A 22,667-nucleotide genomic window follows, 5' to 3' on the forward strand; every position below is an offset into this window, starting at 1 on the left:
CTTTCAAGCAGGACTTCGTAGTTGACGTCGTTGAGGCGACGTAGAACTCTATAAGGACCGAAGTAGTGGTGGAGTAATTTTTCCGAGCGGCCCCTTTGGCGAATAGGAATCCACAGCCACACTTGATCACCGGGCTGGTAAATAACCTCGCGATGACGAGAATTGTAACTGTGCGAGTCGATGTGTTGCTGGTTTTGGATTCGCTCGAGTGCAAGCTTGCGAGCTGCGCCTGCGAGTCGGATAAAGTCGTTCGCATCGGTGGTAATGTAACAGCTGTCGGGTAACAGCATGGCATCCAGCATCGTAATTGCTTCTCGGCCGTGAAGCAACCGGAAAGGGGTGAACCCCGTGGTCTCTTGTACCGCAGTGTTATAAGCGAACGTAATGTATGGTAGAACGTCGTCCCAGTTTTTGTGTTCTTGGTGAACGTACATAGAGAGCATGTCAGCGAGGGTCCTGTTTAATCTCTCCGTAAGACCATTGGTTTGTGGATGGTATGCGGTAGTTTTGCGATGAGCGGTTCCGCTAAGCCTCATGACGTCTTGCATCATTTGCGCTGTAAAAGCTGTTCCACGGTCAGTGATGACAACTGCTGGCGCTCCATGGCGGAGGACGATGTTGTTCACGAAGAAGTACGCAATCTCATTGGCAGTGCCTCGTTGTAGGGCTTTTGTTTCGCAGTATTAAATGCGAAGCATTTCTTAGCGAACCTCTGGCACTTTGAGCGTTTCTATCTACGTATCTATCTATCTATCTATCTATCTATCTATCTATCTAGCCGCCTACGTCTGGGTGCTCTCATGATCGCCTCTTTAATTTGGTGTGGACCAAAATTGGCATGGGAGGGTAAGAGTATCTGGCGAATATGACTGTCGCGTCATGACATGAATAACGTGAAAATCCTGTCGCGTACGTCGTCAAACCCTTTCCTCCAGACACGTGTGGCACATACCCGTTTACCACGGGCCCCGGTGTACGGGTATGCGCCACAGGTGATTGACAGTTTATATCTACGCAGGAACGGCGAGAACAGACATTGGTAACTTAAATGCGAGGGCGTTAGGAAAAACCGACATCGGCAGCGTTGACTCGACGAATGTAAAGAATGAAAATTGGAATCCCAGCAGGAATCGAACCCAAGCACTCTGCGTGGCAATCAGGTATTCTACCACAGAGCCACGCCAGGTGTCTAAACTGCTTTGGAAAAACAGCCTATGCAGGCGTAATATCGGTGCTACGTCAATTGCGGTTGTGGTGCTTGCTATCTAATTTTATAAGCAAGCAATAAACACTACATGATATTCCGACGATATGTACTCCTACGATACAGGCATCATATGAGATTAACGTCTGTGGTTCCAGTGTTGACTCCGCTTTTATAGCAGTCTAATAAACATTACATTTGTATTATTATGAATAAATAAGCTATATTGAAGCATTGCTCGACCCCTGAGGAGTACATGAACGAAAGTTACGTATGATCTTCACATCACCGCACCGTAAAGTGCACTCAGTCCGTCAGGACGACGCTGTGTTCTCTTCATTTCTTGCGAGGCTGGGCGATGGCCTCATGCTGACCGAGCATGATGCCAGACTGATTGACAGCCGCTTTGTAGACTAGTCTACGTAGGCCACATATGCCCAGGTAGTCTAGGAATACGACAAGCGCCATCCGCTGATGTTGGTCTACGTAGCACTATCCAGGCCTAGCAGCCTCGACGGCCCATACCTAATCAACGCAAAAGATGACTTCAGGTTCCGACATGTCGCCGGCTCTATCGAGATACAATTTGTCGACAAAATGACCGAGGCATCCACGAATTCCAACAGCTCTACTATACCACATACTTCACTACACATGGATCCCTCGTCACCGCGATCACGACAGATTCCTATAACAAGTCATGACCAGCTGCTCGTGTGCGCAGATCCCGGTGTTGATGACCTTGTGCTCGCACGTTTCACACATGTTACCGCTTCTGGTGTTGGTAAGACCCACGTTGCCGTTGGCAGCGTTACCCAACTGTAAACAACTGATTATATAACACATATGCGGCTCTTCAACGTATATGTGTGCGTATAACATTTATATAAATCTTTAGTGTCATTTTGTGCCGTTTCGCCAGTAAACAAAATTGCGCCACGGTCACCTTTCCGCCGCGCGCTTCGCATAACATCGACTCCCACGGTACGTGGGATCTGCCGAATTTTTCGTCAAATAATCAGTAGCGACTACGATCCAGCGCTTGCCGTCATGAGACTTCGGGAAGGGTCCGAGCAAGTCCATGCCGATTTGTTGAAACGGCTCTGCTGGCGGTGCAACAGGCTTCAGGAAACCAGCTGGACGCATAGGTGGAGCTTTACGACGCTGGCAATCATTACAATATATATATATATACATACTTATACATATACGGTGCATGACGGCGGCGACGGCAAAATCCAGACGAGACTGCCCATATAATTGCTATCGCAATAAAAAATCACAGCATATCCACGTGGTGAATGATGAAGAGTTCGGGGCGAAGCTCCTGAAGCAATCATGGTTACACCGTGAAATCTTCAGTGGTTTCGCCCAGCAGTAATCTCGCTGCGCACGTTTCGCAGCCGCTTCCCGCTCTCGCAGTCCCGGGTCCGCTTCTCGCTGCGCACGTTTTGCAGCCGTAGCACGAGCCGTCGACGTCTCCGGGTACGCTTCTCGCTGCGCACGTTTCGCAGCGGTCTCCTTGGCGCGCACCGTCGCGGGATCCGCCTGAGGCCGCGCGCGCTTGGCGGCGGCTTCGCGGGCGCACACCGCCTCGAGATCCGCCTGGCGCCGCGCTCGCTTCGCGGCGGCCTCTCGAGCTCGCACCTGGGGATCTTGCCGATGAGCACGAGCCGTAGCGGCCTTCCGCACCCGGCGCTCCTCGTCGTCCATGGTCCGCCAAGCAGCACGATCCCGCAAGCGCACTCGTACGGCGACGATCCGGGGAATGAGAGATCCCCGCGCAGCAGCCAATCGGAGAGCAGCTGCACCGCCAACGCCATCTAGCGTACTTTCACCCAACCGCCTATTGTACGCATGTCTATGGTACAGCGCCCTCTCGGAAACGAGACGAGAAATGGAGATGACGACACAGAATGCGTACAGCGCCATCTAGTATATCGTCACCCAACTGCAGTTTACATGCATCTCTATGGGACGCGTCCTCCATTGTACGATAAGGGAACACTACGGGGCACGCCGGATGGATCGACGATCGACAACCGACCAGGTCTCGCTATAAGGAGCTCCACCCCTAAAATCCGTAAACAGGGGGTGGGTGCTCGAGCCGACGTTTCGACAAGTGGACTTGTCGGCTCCAGCTTCAAGGCTGGAGAGTTCCAGCCTTGAAGCTGGAGTTCCAGCCTTGAAGTTCTAGCCTTGAAGAAGACAAGTTCCGTTGTCGAAACGTCGGCTCGACCACCCCCTGTTTACGGATTTTATCACCGCAAGCTTCCATCTTCCACTTCCTGCCGTTTTTCAAATTAACATATGTAATATAGCGTGGTAGAAGCGTAAAATAACAACCAGGCGTCACACAACGCGAATTGTGTAACCAGGCGTCACACAATGCGAGTTGCGCAACGAGTGGGTTGTTGAATGCTTCCAACCCATTACAAAGGGCTCTGCCATAATTCTTTATCGTCATCAGGCACAGCGTTAATGCCTTACAGGCACATGCCTTACAGATGTTTAGCGGGTACCACGGTTCTCCTCAGAATGATGAAAAATGGCATAGTGGCTGCTTCCCTACTTGAAAAAAATTATGATTTATAGCGTAGTGGGTTCCTCGCAAGTGCACTTGTATTGGTTACCGAGGAAGCCCATAAGGCCCCATAAGGTAGTCGAACCATGGACCTCTCGCTCCTCAGCGCACTGCATTAGACAACTCAACCATGTTCCATGCATGCGTCGGCGAAATAACGGCGAGCTATTTATATACACCATTTACCGCTGGTGATAAGAAAATGTAGGAGGAGCTTGAGCGTGTTTCCTATCACGGAACGCTCCTCATTTTTATTCACTTTGAAAAGTGCCCTTGAGATGCGCACGACAAAGTGGCCCTTTTCCGTACACACTCGTGATGTAGAAGGAAAAAACAAACAAACAAAGAACACCGGGCACATCTTGCATCAGACGCCTCCGTGTGCAGGAAACGCAGGCGGTCACTCAACGCGCCGCAGTTTAAAAGAATAAATATCTAAGAGCATCTGATTCTCCATTGACGACACTTGCAGCGCGTTACTCAAGCACAAAGACGTAACAACTGCGACATTTGTTACTTCACGATTGCCCTGTGCATGACTGTGCGTTCTGTTCGGGCGTCTTTGTGCTTCAGCGGCACGCCGCAACTATGCAGCTGCTTCTCGTTCATCGTATGACATTCCAATTGCTTGCTATCAGATTCATTGCTTCGCCCTTGCGGCGAAACTGTGACTTTTTCTTCTCAGTCGAATTATTGATCCTGTCCCGCCGCCCCGAAAGCTTTGCGCACCTAGCGTTTTGCACTGCCTCCAGGATCGGATGCGCCTCACCTGTTTCGCACTGCCTCCGCGATCGGCGCATCTTTCACCAAGCTACAATGTTATGTGAAGACGGCATCATGACGTGATGATGAGCTTTTGCATCACTCGAGCTGTGCCCGATGCCGCTGGACGCCGACGCCGACGGTCAATTTGAGCGTTTGATGAGGTATCTAAGGTTTTCGCCTTAGAGGAGACTGGCTGACTGTTTACGTTCGGCCACAGCGACCAGCACCGTCTTATTTCTCGACCTCTACTGCCTCTAGAGCGTGGCGTTGACTTCTTCCCACACACACAAAAAAAGAGGCATCGTCTCGATCCCCCGCTTGAAACAAAAATTAATGCTGAGCCATAAAATTTAGCGACGAGTTAAACAGTACAAGGATAAAATAAAATAAACGAGAAAAAGAAATCCAATGGGCCTGAGGGCAGGCTAGGCCCCACAAAGTTTGTAACTTGCAGTCAGCTCGAATAGTACGGCTTCATCCTGGTTACATGAACCATATCAGATGAACGTGGTCTACGAGAGTGGCGTGATGTCTCTGCTGAGACAACCACGTAGTTAACTTTGCCTAAGCGACGCAGAACACGCGAGAGTCCGAAATACCGGCCCAACAATTTTTCTGAGCGGCCTCGTGGTCGTATAGGGGCCCAAATCCAGACTAGGTCACCCTTCTTGTATTCTACAGCTCTGACATCCTGGCCTTGCCGCGGCAAAATGCATTTGGCTCGCAAGCTTCTGCGCTTCCTTGGCACGCTGAACAAAGAAGTCTGTATCTGGAGTGGCGGTAGAGGTTGAGAAAGAAGTTTGTGGCTGCGTAAAGCTGAAGCGAAATGGCTTGTTCCTTTGTTGGCTAGTCATTTTGCGTGGCGCAGTGGCTGGGATCAGCCAAGAGCTTGGCTGTGGTTAAGGAGGTGGCACGTATCCTGGTGGCAGAAGCATTTTTTTTTCTTTTCAATGCGACCTTTTTTCTTTCTTGTTTATTGTACTAGTGCTTTCTACATCGCCTTCAATACAGATTTACGTGAGGTAGAATGGTTTTGACGCTGGAACGCCGCTTTGCGTTCCGTCATCACATGCCGGCATCTTACAGCATACACGGTTCAAGATGATCTCTTTCGCTCGTGTTGTCGCTGTGTCTTTGGCCGACACCTTTCTCACGCGGGAGGTGGTGTGGTGTGGTCACCTGCGCAGTCTGTCTGTGGATGGGATTATGACCAGGCTCGTATCGCACATTGCTGGGCCGGATGGCGCCGCTAACAAGAATAAGAGAGAAAGAGGGTGGCGCCTCTTGGGACTCGGCGGCCGAGCAGAGTCGTTCGAACAACGACAGACGACGTATCCTCTTTCAGCTCCCTAACCCAGTCGTAAATATGTAACATAAACTTGTATCAATTTAGAAACGTCAGCGTCATCGTGCTATTGACAGCGACCCTTTGTATAACATACACCATATGCCACCATCCATTACCACAATCAATCATGTATCCTGGAATCCATTTTCAACAGGGAATCTACAAAAGAGGTTACCAAAATACTCCGTTTCGTAGTCGACGTGTTTAGCCCTAATTCATTTTCGCACTACATCTCCTATTTGTCCTACGAGTGCCACTCGTGAAATATGTGTTGTCTTCGTTTCATTTCAGGGAATGTGGTCGGAAGGCAAATGCATGCTCTTTTGCGATCGGCTCCTTTCATTCATCAAGCAGCACGTAAAAGTGGACGACGGGAGGTCAGTAAAAACCCCTGTTCATTTTTTTTCGATTACTTTTTGGAATTATTGCGCCGGTTATGTCTTCGGAATCTTTTATTCGTTGCGAGGAATTTTCACTTAAAACAAAGTTGAATATGAATTGTAACCTGGGGTCCTGAATTCTAACAATGCGCCGCAAAGCGATTACAACCAGCCTTTTCAACGAACACTGATAACGAATTCCCTTATGCAGATACTTGCTTTACTCGGCACAGTTCGATGTAGCGAATGCAGGGCATAATTGTTTATGCAGGCTGCCTTAAATTGTCATGCCGCGCTTTTCCATACTAGCATAGCCACGGCGTGCGGGTTGGAGCAGTTACGAGGCACATACATCTCGTACATAAAAAGCATTTATAGCAGAAACACGGCGGTGGCCTAGTGGCGGTGCTCGCTGCTGACCGAGAGTCGCGCCCTCGATCCCGGCGTCGGCGGTCGCATTTTGATTGAGGCGAAATGGGATGCTGTGCGATTTCCGTGCACGTTAAGGAACCCCAGCTGGTCAAAATTCTGGTGACCTCCACTACGGCGTCTCTCATAGCGCGAATCTCTTTGGGACATTAAACCTCATAAACGTATCATTTCGGAAACTATCTCAATCTCCAAAGTATAAAGGGAACTGGGAATGGGGCGAAGGACGGCAGACGTATCGCGCATGCGCGGGATTCTCGTATTACGCGGACATAACGCGTACTGAATAACTACACATGGCTGTCTTGTTATTCACAGGTGCACACAGCCGAACGCTTGTTTAGCTAAAAGCACCGCATAAAAAATTAATGAAGTCATACATGAAAGGCTGTACTTCAACGATTGGTTCAATACTGAAAGGCACTTGGCACTTTGCGTTTGTTCTGATGCCTATAAATCCAGGAAATGAAATGACAGACCAAGATTGTCACCGTGGTGTGTGATGGAACCGTATGGCGAGCTAGCGGTGCGTCTTTTTAGAGCGACGCCATGTACGGCCATTTTATTGCGATAGCAATTATATGGACAGTCTCGGCTGAATTTTGCCGTCGCCGTCGCCGTCATGCACCGTATATGTATAAGTATGTATATATATATATAAAAGCCCCAAAGAAAAATAATTCAGAAAAATGCTCCCGAAGCGCGGAATCGAACCAGGGACCTCTTGCTCCGCAGCGAGTGGCGCTAGCCACTACGCCACGAAACGCAGATCCTCCACGTAGGTAACGGCGAGCGTTATATACACACCATTTAACGCTGGAGGACTCAGAGACGGCTGCGCTTATAATCGTTTCTTCATTACCAGCGAGATGGCGTTAGGAGAACGACGGGCGCATTTAAAGGTCGTCGGCGAGCTCGCTCGCTTCTTCTTATTGCGCAGGGAGAACCTTGCCCTTCCGCTGTCTGCTCGCGTGGTTTTCTGGTGGTGAGGGGAAGAGGGTTGTTTCAAGCTTTCACCGTGGTATCCGCGCTCATGTTACGGAGCGTACGGAAGTCACTCGATCTCAAGGGACGCCGCTAAACGAACAAACAGACGATGAGCGCGAACTATCAAGTGTCACAGCTCGACACTTGAAGCACGCTAGTTTTGTTCGCTGCTTCGGCCGCCTTTGCAACAGGAGCGCTGTTCAAACTGAGAGTATCCGTTGGCGAGCCTCACTTCGTATAGCATTAGTTTCCTGCTATCGCATTCATTGCTTCGCCCTTGCGGCGAAACTGTGACTTTTTTCTATGTGTTTCTTGTGTTGTGTTAACATAAAAAACAATTCTCCAGATCCCATGTATGTGGAACTCATTTTCATGCGAAGCGGTTACGCAGTGGCAACCTATATGGAGGAATTTTCGCTTTGAGCCAAGTGTTACGAGGTTGTTGAACGTCTTTGTGTCCTTTCAGTAGTTGGGCTCATATCGTGTGTTTACCAGGCACGCGGAGTACACTGGCGTGTAAAGGAATGAAAGATGACTTTTAAGGGCTCGTTTTTCTGTTAGACACAGTATAATGAGAACTAACAGACAATAATCCCAAGGAAAGCCAAGGAATATTGCCAAGGAATGCCAAGGGTAGCTCATGGTTCGGCGGAACTAGAGTGAACTAGAACTGTCGAGTGGCGTGAACGCGCCTCGTCGCCTGATGCCTTCCGCGTCGACCGTAGCGGCGGCGCTGCAGTCGCTCGGTACTGAAGGCACGCGGCGCCGCGCGCTAGAACGGGCCGCTAGAACTGCTGGACGCGTCGGCGGCACCCGGCAAATCGGCACTGATGTGGCTTTCGTTGCGTGTCTATCATTATTAAGCGTAGGAAACGTCGTCTTAAGCCTTGATGGACGACACTTCAAAGCTTTTAATGGATGCTTGCTTCATATATGCCTTTGAGAGATACTGCAAATCAGTTCTTGTAGCCGAAGTGACTGCTGGAAAGTACGCAAAATATAAAAATGAAAACAGGCTGACACCGACCGTGAATATTCACGATCTCAGTGTAATTGAGCCGAACTCATTGCTTGGCTATTTAGAACAATTACTCTCAATTAACTAGACGCCGAACGACGGCCAGAAGAAGGAGACAGAGGAAACAAAAAGGGCGTGTCTTATTCTGATTTCTTCTGCCTTAATGCTTTTTTTTGGTGGTGATTCGGCGTCTAGTTTATTCAGAGTAACTGAGCTGCTCTAATGGAATTTAACTGTGCTCAGAAAGCTGTGTGCTGATATTGTGCCGAAAGCACACCGAACATTAACCGCGCGTTGGCGAAGCTGCGTATACGGCGCGTATCTTTACAAATGCGCTGTAAATATGACTTCGACGTTACGAGGGCTCAAAGGTATTGGAACTCGAAGTTAACTCGACCGGTACAAATAACGGTCGTCCTCAGGTTCCTTGCATGGATATTTTGTTAATTGCTAGGCGCCGGGTGGGGAGGGGATACCTTACTGTCCGTATTTGTGCGTGTAAACGTATACCCACGTATATATATATATATATATATATATGCGAGGATGAAGTTCAATGGATCCGGTGGGAAATGCAGTCGAGAAAGGAAGACAAAACGTACGAAACAAGCTTTACTAACGTTTCGGCAGGAGGGCCTGCCTTCGTCAGAGTGAATGGTTTGAGATGCCACGCAGGGCATATATACAAGGCGCTTGCTTCCATATCGCAAGACTAAGTGATTTTCACTTTTTTGGACAGGCGATATTGCAAATCAAGATATATACGTGGTTATACACAATGCACGTGCCAATGTACAATAATAGTATGGCACATCTTGGATAGATAGAAACTTGTGTGCATTGAACAAAGTATACAAAACAGCAAACAAAACTGCAAACTGCGCACAAACCAAAGAGAACCGCGAAATTCGTACAGTAGTTTATATGGACATAAAGGCAGCAGGATAATCTCGGTCAAACATGGATGAAAATAATACAAATAAATAAATTAGATACAAGAAGCGCGCAAAGCATGTACGTTCAAAATAATGAGTGACAGGCCGCAGGCGCTGCGTACGCGATGATAGCCAAATAGTGAACCGCGCGCAAGCAACATACGTTGTCATAAAATAGTGATTAACAAGGCAAAATGCAAGCAAGTGCACCCGAGCTCTCGTTCATTCCGTCAGACAAAGTTTTGAATTTATGAATTAGGAATGATTCTCTAACCTCGCGTTCATGATGTGATTTAAAACCTGATTCAAGTATTGTGGCTCTGATATTACTAAAGGAATGGCCTGCGTCGGTGACATGCCTCGAAACTGGTAAGTGAGGAAGGGCATGCACATGAGCTTTATGATTGTTAAAACGGTACCTAAAGGCAGTTTCAGTTTGACCTATATACTGTATATGACAGATGGAGCATTCTAGCAAATAAACCACATTCGCTGAGTCACAATTGAAATCGCCCCTGATTTTCAACTTGAAGTTAGTCGCTGTGCCGGTTGCCAGGGTAGCCGTTGTCATGTGAGCGCACACTTTGCAACGGGGCTTTTTACAAGGATGGCAACCAACCATGTGGGTGTTGTCATTGCCTTTGGTTTTAGAGGAAGTTAACAAATCGCGCAAATTTTTGCCTCGTCTGTAGACAACACGGGGTGGTTCTGGAAAGGCTCTTGTAAGACGTTCGCTCTGCATAAGCATGTTGTGGTGTTTTCGAAGAATAACTGCGACATTAGGGGCCGATGCACTATGGGTTAACACCAAGTTAATCTGTGAACGACTCTTAGCATTTCCTTCGTTCTACTGAGTGCTGTTCGGTCTAATGCGTCGGCGCGCTTTACTGCGTCATCGATTAACTTCGGCGGATATTTCTGTTGAAGAAGTGCAGTGCGTAGTCGGTTACAATTAGCATCAAAATCAGACTGTTCTGAGCATATTCGCTTAAAGCGTAAGGCCTGGCTATAAGGTATGCTCGATTTGCAATGCCTTTTGTGGCTGCTTTCAAAATGTAAGTACCTGTGTCTGTCGGTGGGCTTGCGGTACAGTTTCGTGGTTAATTTCGTACTACTCAGACATACTGTCACGTCGAGAAAGTTAATAGTGATTGGTGAATATGTGTGCGAAAATGATATGGAGGGGTGAACATTGTTAAAGTCCGAAATGAAAGACAAAAGTTCCGCCTCTCCATGTGACCAAATTATGAATATGTCGTCAATGAATCTCTTATAGTAAAATGGCTTCAACGAACGACCCGACAAGAAATTATTCTCAAGGATTCCCATGAAGATATTCGCATAATTTGGCCCTATTTTTGTACCCATTGACGTACCGCTTACCTGAACGTAATGCACTTCGTTAAATTCAAAGTTGTTATACCGTAGTATCATTTCCAGCAGGATAGCTATAGTGGAGCTATCAATAGAATTATCAAGAGCGGAGTGATCATAAGCCTCAACCACGGCCCTTATACCGTCCAAGTGAGGTATGTTTGTGTAAAGAGATGCAACATCGAGAGTGACAAGGAGAGAGTTGTTGGGTACAGTAAGGTTGTTAATATCTGACAGGAAGTGGTCAGTATCACGTAAAAATGATGGAAACGTGGATGGTATCCGGCTGATCAGGCCATCTACGTAACGTGATAGGTTTTCTGTTACTGTACCTATGCCGGAAACAATTGGGCGACCAGGGTTATTTTGTTTATGAATCTTTGGCAACAAGTAGAATCTACCTGCGACCGGATTTAGAGGGATCAAAGAAACTGCCCTTTCATTTAATTTTTTATCCTTTATCAGTGCCCTTATTGTGCTATCTAGCATTGCTTTATAGTCTTCAGTCGGATCGGCATCGAGCCGTTTGTAAAACGACCTATCATCCAGTTGGCGTCTAGCTTCAGCGATATATTTATTTGTGTCCATAACCGCAATGGCACCACCCTTGTCAGCAGGTTTGATTGTGATATCAGTGCGCCCACTTAGATTCGCTATAGCTTGCAGTTCTAGGTTCGATAAGTTTCCTTTGAAAGAACGTCGTTTGTTATAAGCCTGAATAATATCTCGCGTCACCGCTTTAATAAACATGTCAAGATGTTTGTCCCGTTGTGGCGCAGGTGTCCAGCGTTTAGCCGAAGGCAAAGCTGTTGGATCGTCGGCCGGAGCCGGCTGATCGAAGAAGTATTCGTGCAGCCTCATATTTCGTGCGAAATTATCTAAATCTTTGTACAACTGAAATTCATTGTAATTACCGCTTGCAGGACAGAAGCTTAGGCCACGGGATAAAAGGCTTAGTTCTTCTTTAGATAAAGTAGCGCTTGAAATATTAATAATATTATCGGCTACAGGTGCACGTATTGTTTCCTGGACCGAAGATAGAGGCGTTGAGCTTTGAAGTGTTACGCCGTCTCTGAGCAGCTTTTTACATTTACGTGAGTTAAGTTCGTCGCGTTTCCTTTGCTCATATGCACTTAGGGACAAAGATTCTTCAGGAGAAAGGACAAACTGATCGAGCAGTTGACGTTCCCTGTTCATTAAGGATTTCAGTGAAGACCGATAGTGGTTTAATACGATGCGTACTAGATCAAGTGAGGCGTTCCTTAGCGTCTCAAGCCACTTCTTCGCGTTGTCCTTAGACAACTGTGATGTTGCCGGCTGCAGACAGAGACTTAAACCCCTAGGCGGAATGGACACCGCTAATACGCTTCTAGAGTGGACACATGTAGCTCATAACGTACACGTTTCTCGACAGACTTTCTAATTATTTGAAACTCCTTAGAACAATTAGAATTCGCATTATTCGACAACCCGCGCTGTAGTCATTATTCGGTTTCTTTTTTAAAATAATCCGAGTATTTGTTTCGAAGTGGGTACCTGGAGCCAGTAGGGGGAATGGCCGTCTTGCTGGGCCGTTGGGGGAGTAGAGCCGGTAAGTGTCCTTGGCGCAGTAGTCTTCCGAGAAGCGGAAGTGTGGTCTTCCTTGTTGCGGGACGCGTAAGGACGACCCGATGCTCGCTGGTGACAGAAGCCTGGAGGTCAATCGTCGACCGCCCGGCGGGTTGTCGAATAATGCGAATTCTAATTGTTCTAAGGAGTTTCAAATAATTAGAAAGTCTGTCGAGAAACGTGTACGTTATGAGCTACATGTGTCCACTCTAGAAGCGTATTTAGCGGTGTCCATTCCGCCTAGGGGTTTAAGTCTCTGTCTGCAGCCGGCAACATCACAGTTGTCTAAGGACAACGCGAAGAAGTGGCTTGAGACGCTAAGGAACGCCTCACTTGATCTAGTACGCATCGTATTAAACCACTATCGGTCTTCACTGAAATCCTTAATGAACAGGGAACGTCAACTGCTCGATCAGTTTGTCCTTTCTCCTGAAGAATCTTTGTCCCTAAGTGCATATGAGCAAAGGAAACGCGACGAACTTAACTCACGTAAATGTAAAAAGCTGCTCAGAGACGGCGTAACACTTCAAAGCTCAACGCCTCTATCTTCGGTCCAGGAAACAATACGTGCACCTGTAGCCGATAATATTATTAATATTTCAAGCGCTACTGCGGTAATTACAATGAATTTCAGTTGTACAAAGATTTAGATAATTTCGCACGAAATATGAGGCTGCACGAATACTTCTTCGATCAGCCGGCTCCGGCCGACGATCCAACAGCTTTGCCTTCGGCTAAACGCTGGACACCTGCTCCACAACGGGACAAACATCTTGACATGTTTATTAAAGCGGTGACGCGAGATATTATTCAGGGCTTATAACAAACGACGTTCTTTCAAAGGAAACTTATCGAACCTAGAACTGCAAGCTATAGCGAATCTAAGTGGGCGCACTGATATCACAATCAAACCTGCTGACAAGGGTGGTGCCATTGCGGTTATGGACACAAATAAATATATCGCTGAAGCTAGACGCCAACTGGATGATAGGTCGTTTACAAACGGCTCGATGCCGATCCGACTGAAGACTATAAAGCAATGCTAGATAGCACAATAAGGGCACTGATAAAGGATAAAAAATTAAATGAAAGGGCAGTTTCTTTGATCCCTCTAAATCCGGTCGCAGGTAGATTCTACTTGTTGCCAAAGATTCATAAACAAAATAACCCTGGTCGCCCAATTGTTTCCGGCATAGGTACAGTAACAGAAAACCTATCACGTTACGTAGATGGCCTGATCAGCCGGATACCATCCACGTTTCCATCATTTTTACGTGATACTGACCACTTCCTGTCAGATATTAACAACCTTACTGTACCCAACAACTCTCTCCTTGTCACTCTCGATGTTGCATCTCTTTACACAAACATACCTCACTTGGACGGTATAAGGGCCGTGGTTGAGGCTTATGATCACTCCGCTCTTGATAATTCTATTGATAGCTCCACTATAGCTATCCTGCTGGAAATGATACTACGGTATAACAACTTTGAATTTAACGAAGTGCATTACGTTCAGGTAAGCGGTACGTCAATGGGTACAAAAATAGGGCCAAATTATGCGAATATCTTCATGGGAATCCTTGAGAATAATTTCTTGTCGGGTCGTTCGTTGAAGCCATTTTACTATAAGAGATTCATTGACGACATATTCATAATTTGGTCACATGGAGAGGCGGAACTTTTGTCTTTCATTTCGGACTTTAACAATGTTCACCCCTCCATATCATTTTCGCACACATATTCACCAATCACTATTAACTTTCTCGACGTGACAGTATGTCTGAGTAGTACGAAATTAACCACGAAACTGTACCGCAAGCCCACCGACAGACACAGGTACTTACATTTTGAAAGCAGCCACAAAAGGCATTGCAAATCGAGCATACCTTATAGCCAGGCCTTACGCTTTAAGCGAATATGCTCAGAACAGTCTGATTTTGATGCTAATTGTAACCGACTACGCACTGCACTTCTTCAACAGAAATATCCGCCGAAGTTAATCGATGACGCAGTAAAGCGCGCCGACGCATTAGACCGAACAGCACTCAGTAGAACGAAGGAAAATGCTAAGAGTCGTTCACAGATTAACTTGGTGTTAACCCATAGTGCATCGGCCCCTAATGTCGCAGTTATTCTTCGAAAACACCACAACATGCTTATGCAGAGCGAACGTCTTACAAGAGCCTTTCCAGAACCACCCCGTGTTGTCTACAGACGAGGCAAAAATTTGCGCGATTTGTTAACTTCCTCTAAAACCAAAGGCAATGACAACACCCACATGGTTGGTTGCCATCCTTGTAAAAAGCCCCGTTGCAAAGTGTGCGCTCACATGACAACGGCTACCCTGGCAACCGGCACAGCGACTAACTTCAAGTTGAAAATCAGGGGCGATTTCAATTGTGACTCAGCGAATGTGGTTTATTTGCTAGAATGCTCCATCTGTCATATACAGTATATAGGTCAAACTGAAACTGCCTTTAGGTACCGTTTTAACAATCATAAAGCTCATGTGCATGCCCTTCCTCACTTACCAGTTTCGAGGCATGTCACCGACGCAGGCCATTCCTTTAGTAATATCAGAGCCACAATACTTGAATCAGGTTTTAAATCACATCATGAACGCGAGGTTAGAGAATCATTCCTAATTCATAAATTCAAAACTTTGTCTGACGGAATGAACGAGAGCTCGGGTGCACTTGCTTGCATTTTGCCTTGTTAATCACTATTTTATGACAACGTATGTTGCTTGCGCGCGGTTCACTATTTGGCTATCATCGCGTACGCAGCGCCTGCGGCCTGTCACTCATTATTTTGAACGTACATGCTTTGCGCGCTTCTTGTATCTAATTTATTTATTTGTATTATTTTCATCCATGTTTGACCGAGATTATCCTGCTGCCTTTATGTCCATATAAACTACTGTACGAATTTCGCGGTTCTCTTTGGTTTGTGCGCAGTTTGCAGTTTTGTTTTGCTGTTTTGTATACTTTGTTCAATGCACACAAGTTTCTATCTATCCAAGATGTGCCATACTATTATTGTACATTGGCACGTGCATTGTGTATAACCACGTATATATCTTGATTTGCAATATCGCCTGTCCAAAAAAGTGAAAATCACTTAGTCTTGCGATATGGAAGCAAGCGCCTTGTATATATGCCCTGCGTGGCATCTCAAACCATTCACTCTGACGAAGGCAGGCCCTCCTGCCGAAACGTTAGTAAAGCTTGTTTCGTACGTTTTGTCTTCCTTTCTCGACTATATATATATATATATATATATATATATATATATATATATATAGAAACATAATCTCGCTTTACAGATAAAGCAATGAAATTATAATACAAAACGTTGTCAAAAAGAAGTTTTTCTAATGGCATCGATAGAAGATCGGGAAAAGTGCAATATAAGCTGTCCATTGAAAATGAGAACTGGCTGTAATGAATTTAGGCAGAATAACCGACGGGCTACATTTCCATCTGCGCATTTTAATATGCTTGAGATAAGCCCTGATGCATGAAGTTTGTGACTCGAAGGCGAACACGCGCCTTCGGCTCGGCTTCCTGGCTCGCCTTCCTGGTATTTTAAGCCCTCAGAGGTCGCATAACCGATGCATCGTAACCGCGGAAGCATGCTGTTTATACAAGATAGCCTTTCGGCATTAAAGAAGCAGCGCAACACTGGCAGAACTCAGCCGTCACTAACATAAATGTTGCGATTGAGTCATTTGTACTCAGGTTACTCATGAAACAGTCGAGCGCATTGGAGCTCATACAGAGATCAATGCTCTGGGTATATATCGTATAGAGACTGCCGGCAGAAGAATTGTAGGCTTTTTTTCGTCGCTGGTTCGTTAGTTCTTCGTAGTCAGTGTTCGTATAGTGTAGCGCGGCTCGAAGTGCTGCTTGCAAACCGCACAGCAATCAGTGAGCAGCTAGATGCATGTGCGCAAAATCCCATTGTCGCCTTCATTGGGGGTCGGCAGGCTCCAAGAACAGAAAATATCTCGGCGCAATTTTGGCACGCCAGCATATTCACTCATGCACCATGGCGCGTAGCAGGCGTTGAGACACCGATTGAAGCTCAGTAGTGCATTAAACGCGCTCAAAACGCGCATTTACACGCTTTCGTAGGCTGCGACGAGCGCGCGCCAAATGCAGACGGTCTCCACAGCTTCAGTACAAAGTGACTACAGCGCCGCCGCTACTGTCGCCCGTCGGAGCATCACCCGAGATGCGGCGCGGCCGCTTCGTTCGCTCCACTGCCCCCTTCTAGTACACTGTAGCGGAACGTCAATTACGGATGGAGCGACAATTATATGTGATAAATTGTAATCTAACGCGGTCGCATTTCACGATGCATATTCTCCAAGACAGCATACATAGAGCTTTAGACGCATAACATATTGCAGTGAAAGAATGCGGACGAACTACGGTACACAAAAGCTAACGCGTATAATCCCTCAATACTGGATGCACATCCCACAATTACCCCGGTAGTACAAGAGAGCCGATCGGTAATTTCGTTTAAGAAGAAAATACACACATATCTACTAATGCTTCAAAAGTGATTTTTTTCCTAGATGGCGTCACTCAGGTTGCCGTTAAAATGGACGTGTATGAATATCTGTCACAACTTCATTTAGTGAATAGTAATGGCGTGGTTTTGTATTCAATAAGTCCAGGTATTTGCACATATTCCTTGTTTTGTCTCTTTGAGGAAAAAAAATGTTATGACACACTAACATTAACAGCGACATGGGTAGCCTGCCGGCTTCAATTTATCTGAGCATCGGCAAGCCTTAGATGACCACGGCCAACATCGACGTAAGCGACGGCCTCGTTAATGGAAACATGGGCAGGCACCTTGTGGTACATCGAGCGTGATCAACAGGGCAACCTCTTGCGACTGTGGCTTGAATTTCTAGCCTCCATGGTAGGCATTGTCGTCCCACCCAGGACGAAGCATATCACACCCCACGCCATTCAATAGAATTGAAATGGTTGCCCGTGGGACTGCGAACCACCATAACCACGGCATACGCCAGAAAAATATCTCGTGTAAGAGGGAACAGTTTCTCCTTGCGCAAGCAAGCGCCATAACTATATATAAGTCACAGAAGGCTAAATACGCGCAACCCCTTCCGCCACCTTGCGGGATTCCGCAGAACTGATTTGCAATATGTGTCCAGTTGCTTTGAGTTGTCGATGAATTCGCCCTCGCGCTGCCAATTGCTAGCTTCCTGGTTAGCTCAATTGGTAGAGCGACCGCCCCGGATAGGCGTTGGTCCCGGGTTCGATCCCCGGACCAGGACGAATTTTTCGGCAACTAAAAGGCTTTATTTCTGAGAAATCCGTATGGATTTCCTTGTGGCTTCGTGCTACAAATGGGTGGTTGTCTTTTTTCCCTTTCTTAACCCCTTCCGCCACCTTGCGGGATTCCGCAGAACTGATTTGCAATATGTGTCCAGTTGCTTTGAGTTGTCGATGAATTCGCCCTCGCGCTGCCAATTGCTAGCTTCCTGGTTAGCTCAATTGGTAGAGCGACCGCCCCGGATAGGCGTTGGTCCCGGGTTCGATCCCCGGACCAGGACGAATTTTTCGGCAACTAAAAGGCTTTATTTCTGAGAAATCCGTATGGATTTCCTTGTGGCTTCGTGCTACAAATGGATGGTTGTCTTTTTCCCTTTCTTAACCCCTTCCGCCACCTTGCGGGATTCCGCAGAACTGATTTGCAATATGTGTCCAGTTGCTTTGAGTTGTCGATGAATTCGCCCTCGCGCTGCCAATTGCTAGCTTCCTGGTTAGCTCAATTGGTAGAGCGACCGCCCCGGATAGGCGTTGGTCCCGGGTTCGATCCCCGGACCAGGACGAATTTTTCGGCAACTAAAAGGCTTTATTTCTGAGAAATCCGTATGGATTTCCTTGTGGCTTCGTGCTACAAATGGATGGTTGTCTTTTTCCCTTTCTTAACCCCTTCTGCCACCTTGCGGGATTCCGCAGAACTGATTTGCAATATGTGTCCAGTTGCTTTGAGTTGTCGATGAAATCGCCCTCGCGCTGCCAATTGCTAGCTTCCTGGTTAGCTCAATTGGTAGAGCGACCGCCCCGGATAGGCGTTGGTCCCGGGTTCGATCCCCGGACCAGGACGAATTTTTCGGCAACTAAAAGGCTTTATTTCTGAGAAATCCGTATGGATTTCCTTGTGGCTTCGTGCTACAAATGGGTGGTTGTCTATTTTCCCTTTCTTAACCCCTTCCGCCACCTTGCGGGATTCCGCAGAACTGATTTGCAATATGTGTCCAGTTGCTTTGAGTTGTCGATGAATTCGCCCTCGCGCTGCCAATTGCTAGCTTCCTAGTTAGCTCAATTGGTAGAGCGACCGCCCCGGATAGGCGTTGGTCCCGGGTTCGATCCCCGGACCAGGACGAATTTTTCGGCAACTAAAAGGCTTTATTTCTGAGAAATCCGTATGGATTTCCTTGTGGCTTCGTGCTACAAATGGATGGTTGTCTTTTTCCCTTTCTTAACCCCTTCCGCCACCTTGCGGGATTCCGCAGAACTGATTTGCAATATGTGTCCAGTTGCTTTGAGTTGTCGATGAATTCGCCCTCGCGCTGCCAATTGCTAGCTTCCTGGTTAGCTCAATTGGTAGAGCGACCGCCCCGGATAGGCGTTGGTCCCGGGTTCGATCCCCGGACCAGGACGCATTTTTCGGCAACTAAAAGGCTTTATTTCTGAGAAATCCGTATGGATTTCCTTGTGGCTTCGTGCTACAAATGGATGGTTGTCTTTTTCCCTTTCTTAACCCCTTCCGCCACCTTGCGGGATTCCGCAGTACTGATTTGCAATATGTGTCCAGTTGCTTTGAGTTGTCGATGAATTCGCCCTCGCGCTGCCAATTGCTAGCTTCCTGGTTAGCTCAATTGGTAGAGCGACCGCCCCGGATAGGCGTTGGTCCCGGGTTCGATCCCCGGACCAGGACGAATTTTTCGGCAACTAAAAGGCTTTATTTCTGAGAAATCCGTATGGATTTCCTTGTGGCTTCGTGCTACAAATGGGTGGTTGTCTATTTTCCCTTTCTAAACCACTAACTCATAAGGTGACTGCAGGTTCCGACATGTCGCCGGTTCTATCGACACAGTCTGTCGACATGACCTGGCTAGCAAACAGGCCTCTAGACATTGTCTTGGACCGGGCTACCACCTTCATTCGGTGCCACAACCACAACAATTGCCTCACGCTCGCCGCTGTGAACGTGCAGTCCGTGCACACGCACGTGCACGACCTCGAAAAAGACGCTCTGCTCACAGAAATTGGCGTGTGAGCACTTTCTGAAACCTGGAGCGATGAGCCCATTGCAATTATGGGATTCCAATGTGTCGTCCACAGCAAGCGGCTTCATTGCAGGTGTGGCGGCGTCGGCACATATAAGAACACGGCGATGCGCAACTTCAACAACGTAGGCAGCATCCCACTTCGCCGGCCGCCAGACACGGAACACACTCATACAAGCAGCAGAATCGGCGAGGTCTGCGTTGCGCGCATCAATCACAATTACTAAGACATTCCGCACGCCGCCATCTACCTGAGAACTCTCAAGAACCCCTTCCACACATGCACACGGGTTCGTGAAACAGAGGTGCGTTCTCCATCATACGGAAGAAGTATAAGCACTACATGTCAGCTTACTGCATCTGGTGTTGTTAATACCCATGTTGCTGTTGGCACCGTTACGCAGATGTAAACAACTGCTTAAATAACACATGTGCGACTCTTCAATATATCTGCGTGCGTATACCGCTTGCACATATCTGTAGCGTCATTTCGGAACGTTTCTCAATGTAAAAATTACGCCACATTCACGTTCTCGCCGCATGCTTCGCATAACATCAATTCCCACGGTACGTGGAATCTGCCGAATTTTATTGCGATAGCGATTATATGGACAGTCTCGGCTGGTTTTTGCCAGCGCCGTCATGCACCGTATATATATATATATATATATATATATATATATATATATATATATATATATATATATATTCCCAGAGAAAAATAATTCAGAAAAATGCTTCCGAAGCGCGGAATCGAACCAGCGACCTCTCTCTCCGCAGCGCGTGGCGCTAACCACTACGCCACAAAGCGCAGATCCTTCGGGTAGCTAACGGCAAGCGTTATATACACACCCTTTATTGCTGGCAGGACTCAGGGACGGCAGGAGCTTATAAGCGTTTTTTCATTACCAGCGAGATGGCGCGAAGAGCGCAACGGGCGCATTTAAAAGTCGTCGGCCAGCTCGCTCGCTTCTTCGAATATTTGCGCAGGGAGAACCTCGCCCTTCCGCTGTCTCCTCGCGCGGTAGTTGCTGCAGGGGGGCAGATGTTCTTGCAGCGTAGCAGCGCGTCCATCACGGGCCGCTTTTCTTGCTATCGCATTCATTGCTTCGCCCTTGCGACGAAACTGTGACTTTTTTTCTTCTTTAATTCCATCGCGAGATTCAACCAATCGACAACACCGCCTACCCCTACATATCATTTTCTGTAACACTGGCTCCTCCACACGATCGTGTTCAGATTTCAAATGCCTGTGTTGATGTAGACTGATAATCACTTGTGGCGCATACCCGCCCATTATGGGCCGCGGTAAGCGGGTATGTGCCTCACGTGGGTGATGGAAATGATTTCATGTCGTACGGGACAGGGAATTCACATTATTCATGTCTCGATTTGCGAATCGCGTTCACCATACATTCACGTCCTCCTCTGCCAGTTTTGGTATGTACCAAGCTAAGGAGACGACCACGAGAGAGTCAAGACGTAGATAGATAGATAGATAGATAGATAGATAGATAGATAGATAGATAGATAGACAGATAGACAGATAGATAGATAGATAGATAGATAGATAGATAGATAGATAGATAGATAGATAGATAGATAGATAGATAGATAGATAGATAGATAGATAGATAGATAGGTAGGTAGGTAGGTAGACGGATGGACGGACGGACACAGAGACAGACAGACAGACAGACAGACAGACAGATAGATAGATAGATAGATAGATAGATAGATAGATAGATAGATAGATAGATAGATAGATAGATAGATAGATAGATAGATAGGTATGGTCAAAGTGCGTTTGGTTTTCTAAGAAATGCACCGCGTTTACAAGATGAGCGTAGGCCGATCGCGAACACCCTGCAATACCATGCTGAACCGCGGCGGAAGTGAGATAGCCATCAAGCGCTCTGCCTGTAAAAACAACAACAGTTATAATAACATTGATTGTAATAACAATGATAACGGTAATATTTCTGGGCCATATTTTCCCTGATAAGTCACTGATCTACCTGTTTTCTGACTCCCAGGACAGTGTACCTGTTTGAATACATGCCAAGGTCTCAAGAAATCGTCTGCAAGCGCCTGAGAGATCCCGGAGAGACTTACAAGCCGTGGGGCAGCTTACCAGAGGTGTTTGAAGGCTGTGGAAGTGTGCAGACCAGCTGAGCGTCTCATCGCACCTCGAGCTACGCATTTGCAAACAGCTTTTCTGCTTCTGTTTTGATTTCTTCAAAGACCGAAGGTTTCATGTTGTGCGGTAATCTATTATAACTGCTTACTGTTATTGCTGCAGATGTAACACTGCTATAATATCATTGGACATGCAAACCGTATATTGTGTTCCCACCATTTAAATTGTAACATCTGAAGTTGCAGTAAAATTCAGTTGCTGGTCCAACGTTGTCCTGTGTTGCAACTGGCCTGCTGTGGGAGCAGATCAACGGGTAGCGATTATCTGAGCGGGAACATCATACCGCGGGCACTGGGACATCGGGAGGCATAGGAAGAGCCAGATACGATACTGGATAAAGAGAAGCGTAACAGCACTTTATTACACGGCTTAAATGTTGACATATTCGTGACGAGAGTCGACTTAATGGCTCGTTATAAAGAGCCTCTTCTCCCCAGGTCCCTAGACGGAGAAGCTGCTCCGAATCGATCAGTTAGATCACATCACGCACACC

At 47.0% G+C, this 22,667-nt stretch overlaps 1 protein-coding gene across 1 annotated transcript in view; it reads left to right on the top strand.

Annotated features, from left to right (window-relative positions):
• LOC119386693 (decapping and exoribonuclease protein) overlaps positions 1–22,250 on the top strand; it is a 55,816-nt gene extending 33,566 nt beyond the window's left edge. Inside the window, exons 4-5 of the mRNA XM_037653985.2 lie at positions 6,193–6,278; positions 22,011–22,250. Coding sequence (XP_037509913.2) covers positions 6,193–6,278; positions 22,011–22,149 — 225 coding nt within the window. The 3' untranslated portion in view covers positions 22,150–22,250. The remainder of the gene's footprint in view (positions 1–6,192; positions 6,279–22,010) is intronic.
• The last annotated feature ends 417 nt before the right edge of the window (positions 22,251–22,667 follow it).

Source organism: Rhipicephalus sanguineus, chromosome 3, assembly GCF_013339695.2.
Source record: "Rhipicephalus sanguineus isolate Rsan-2018 chromosome 3, BIME_Rsan_1.4, whole genome shotgun sequence".
Classification (NCBI taxonomy): Eukaryota; Metazoa; Arthropoda; class Arachnida; order Ixodida; family Ixodidae; genus Rhipicephalus; species Rhipicephalus sanguineus.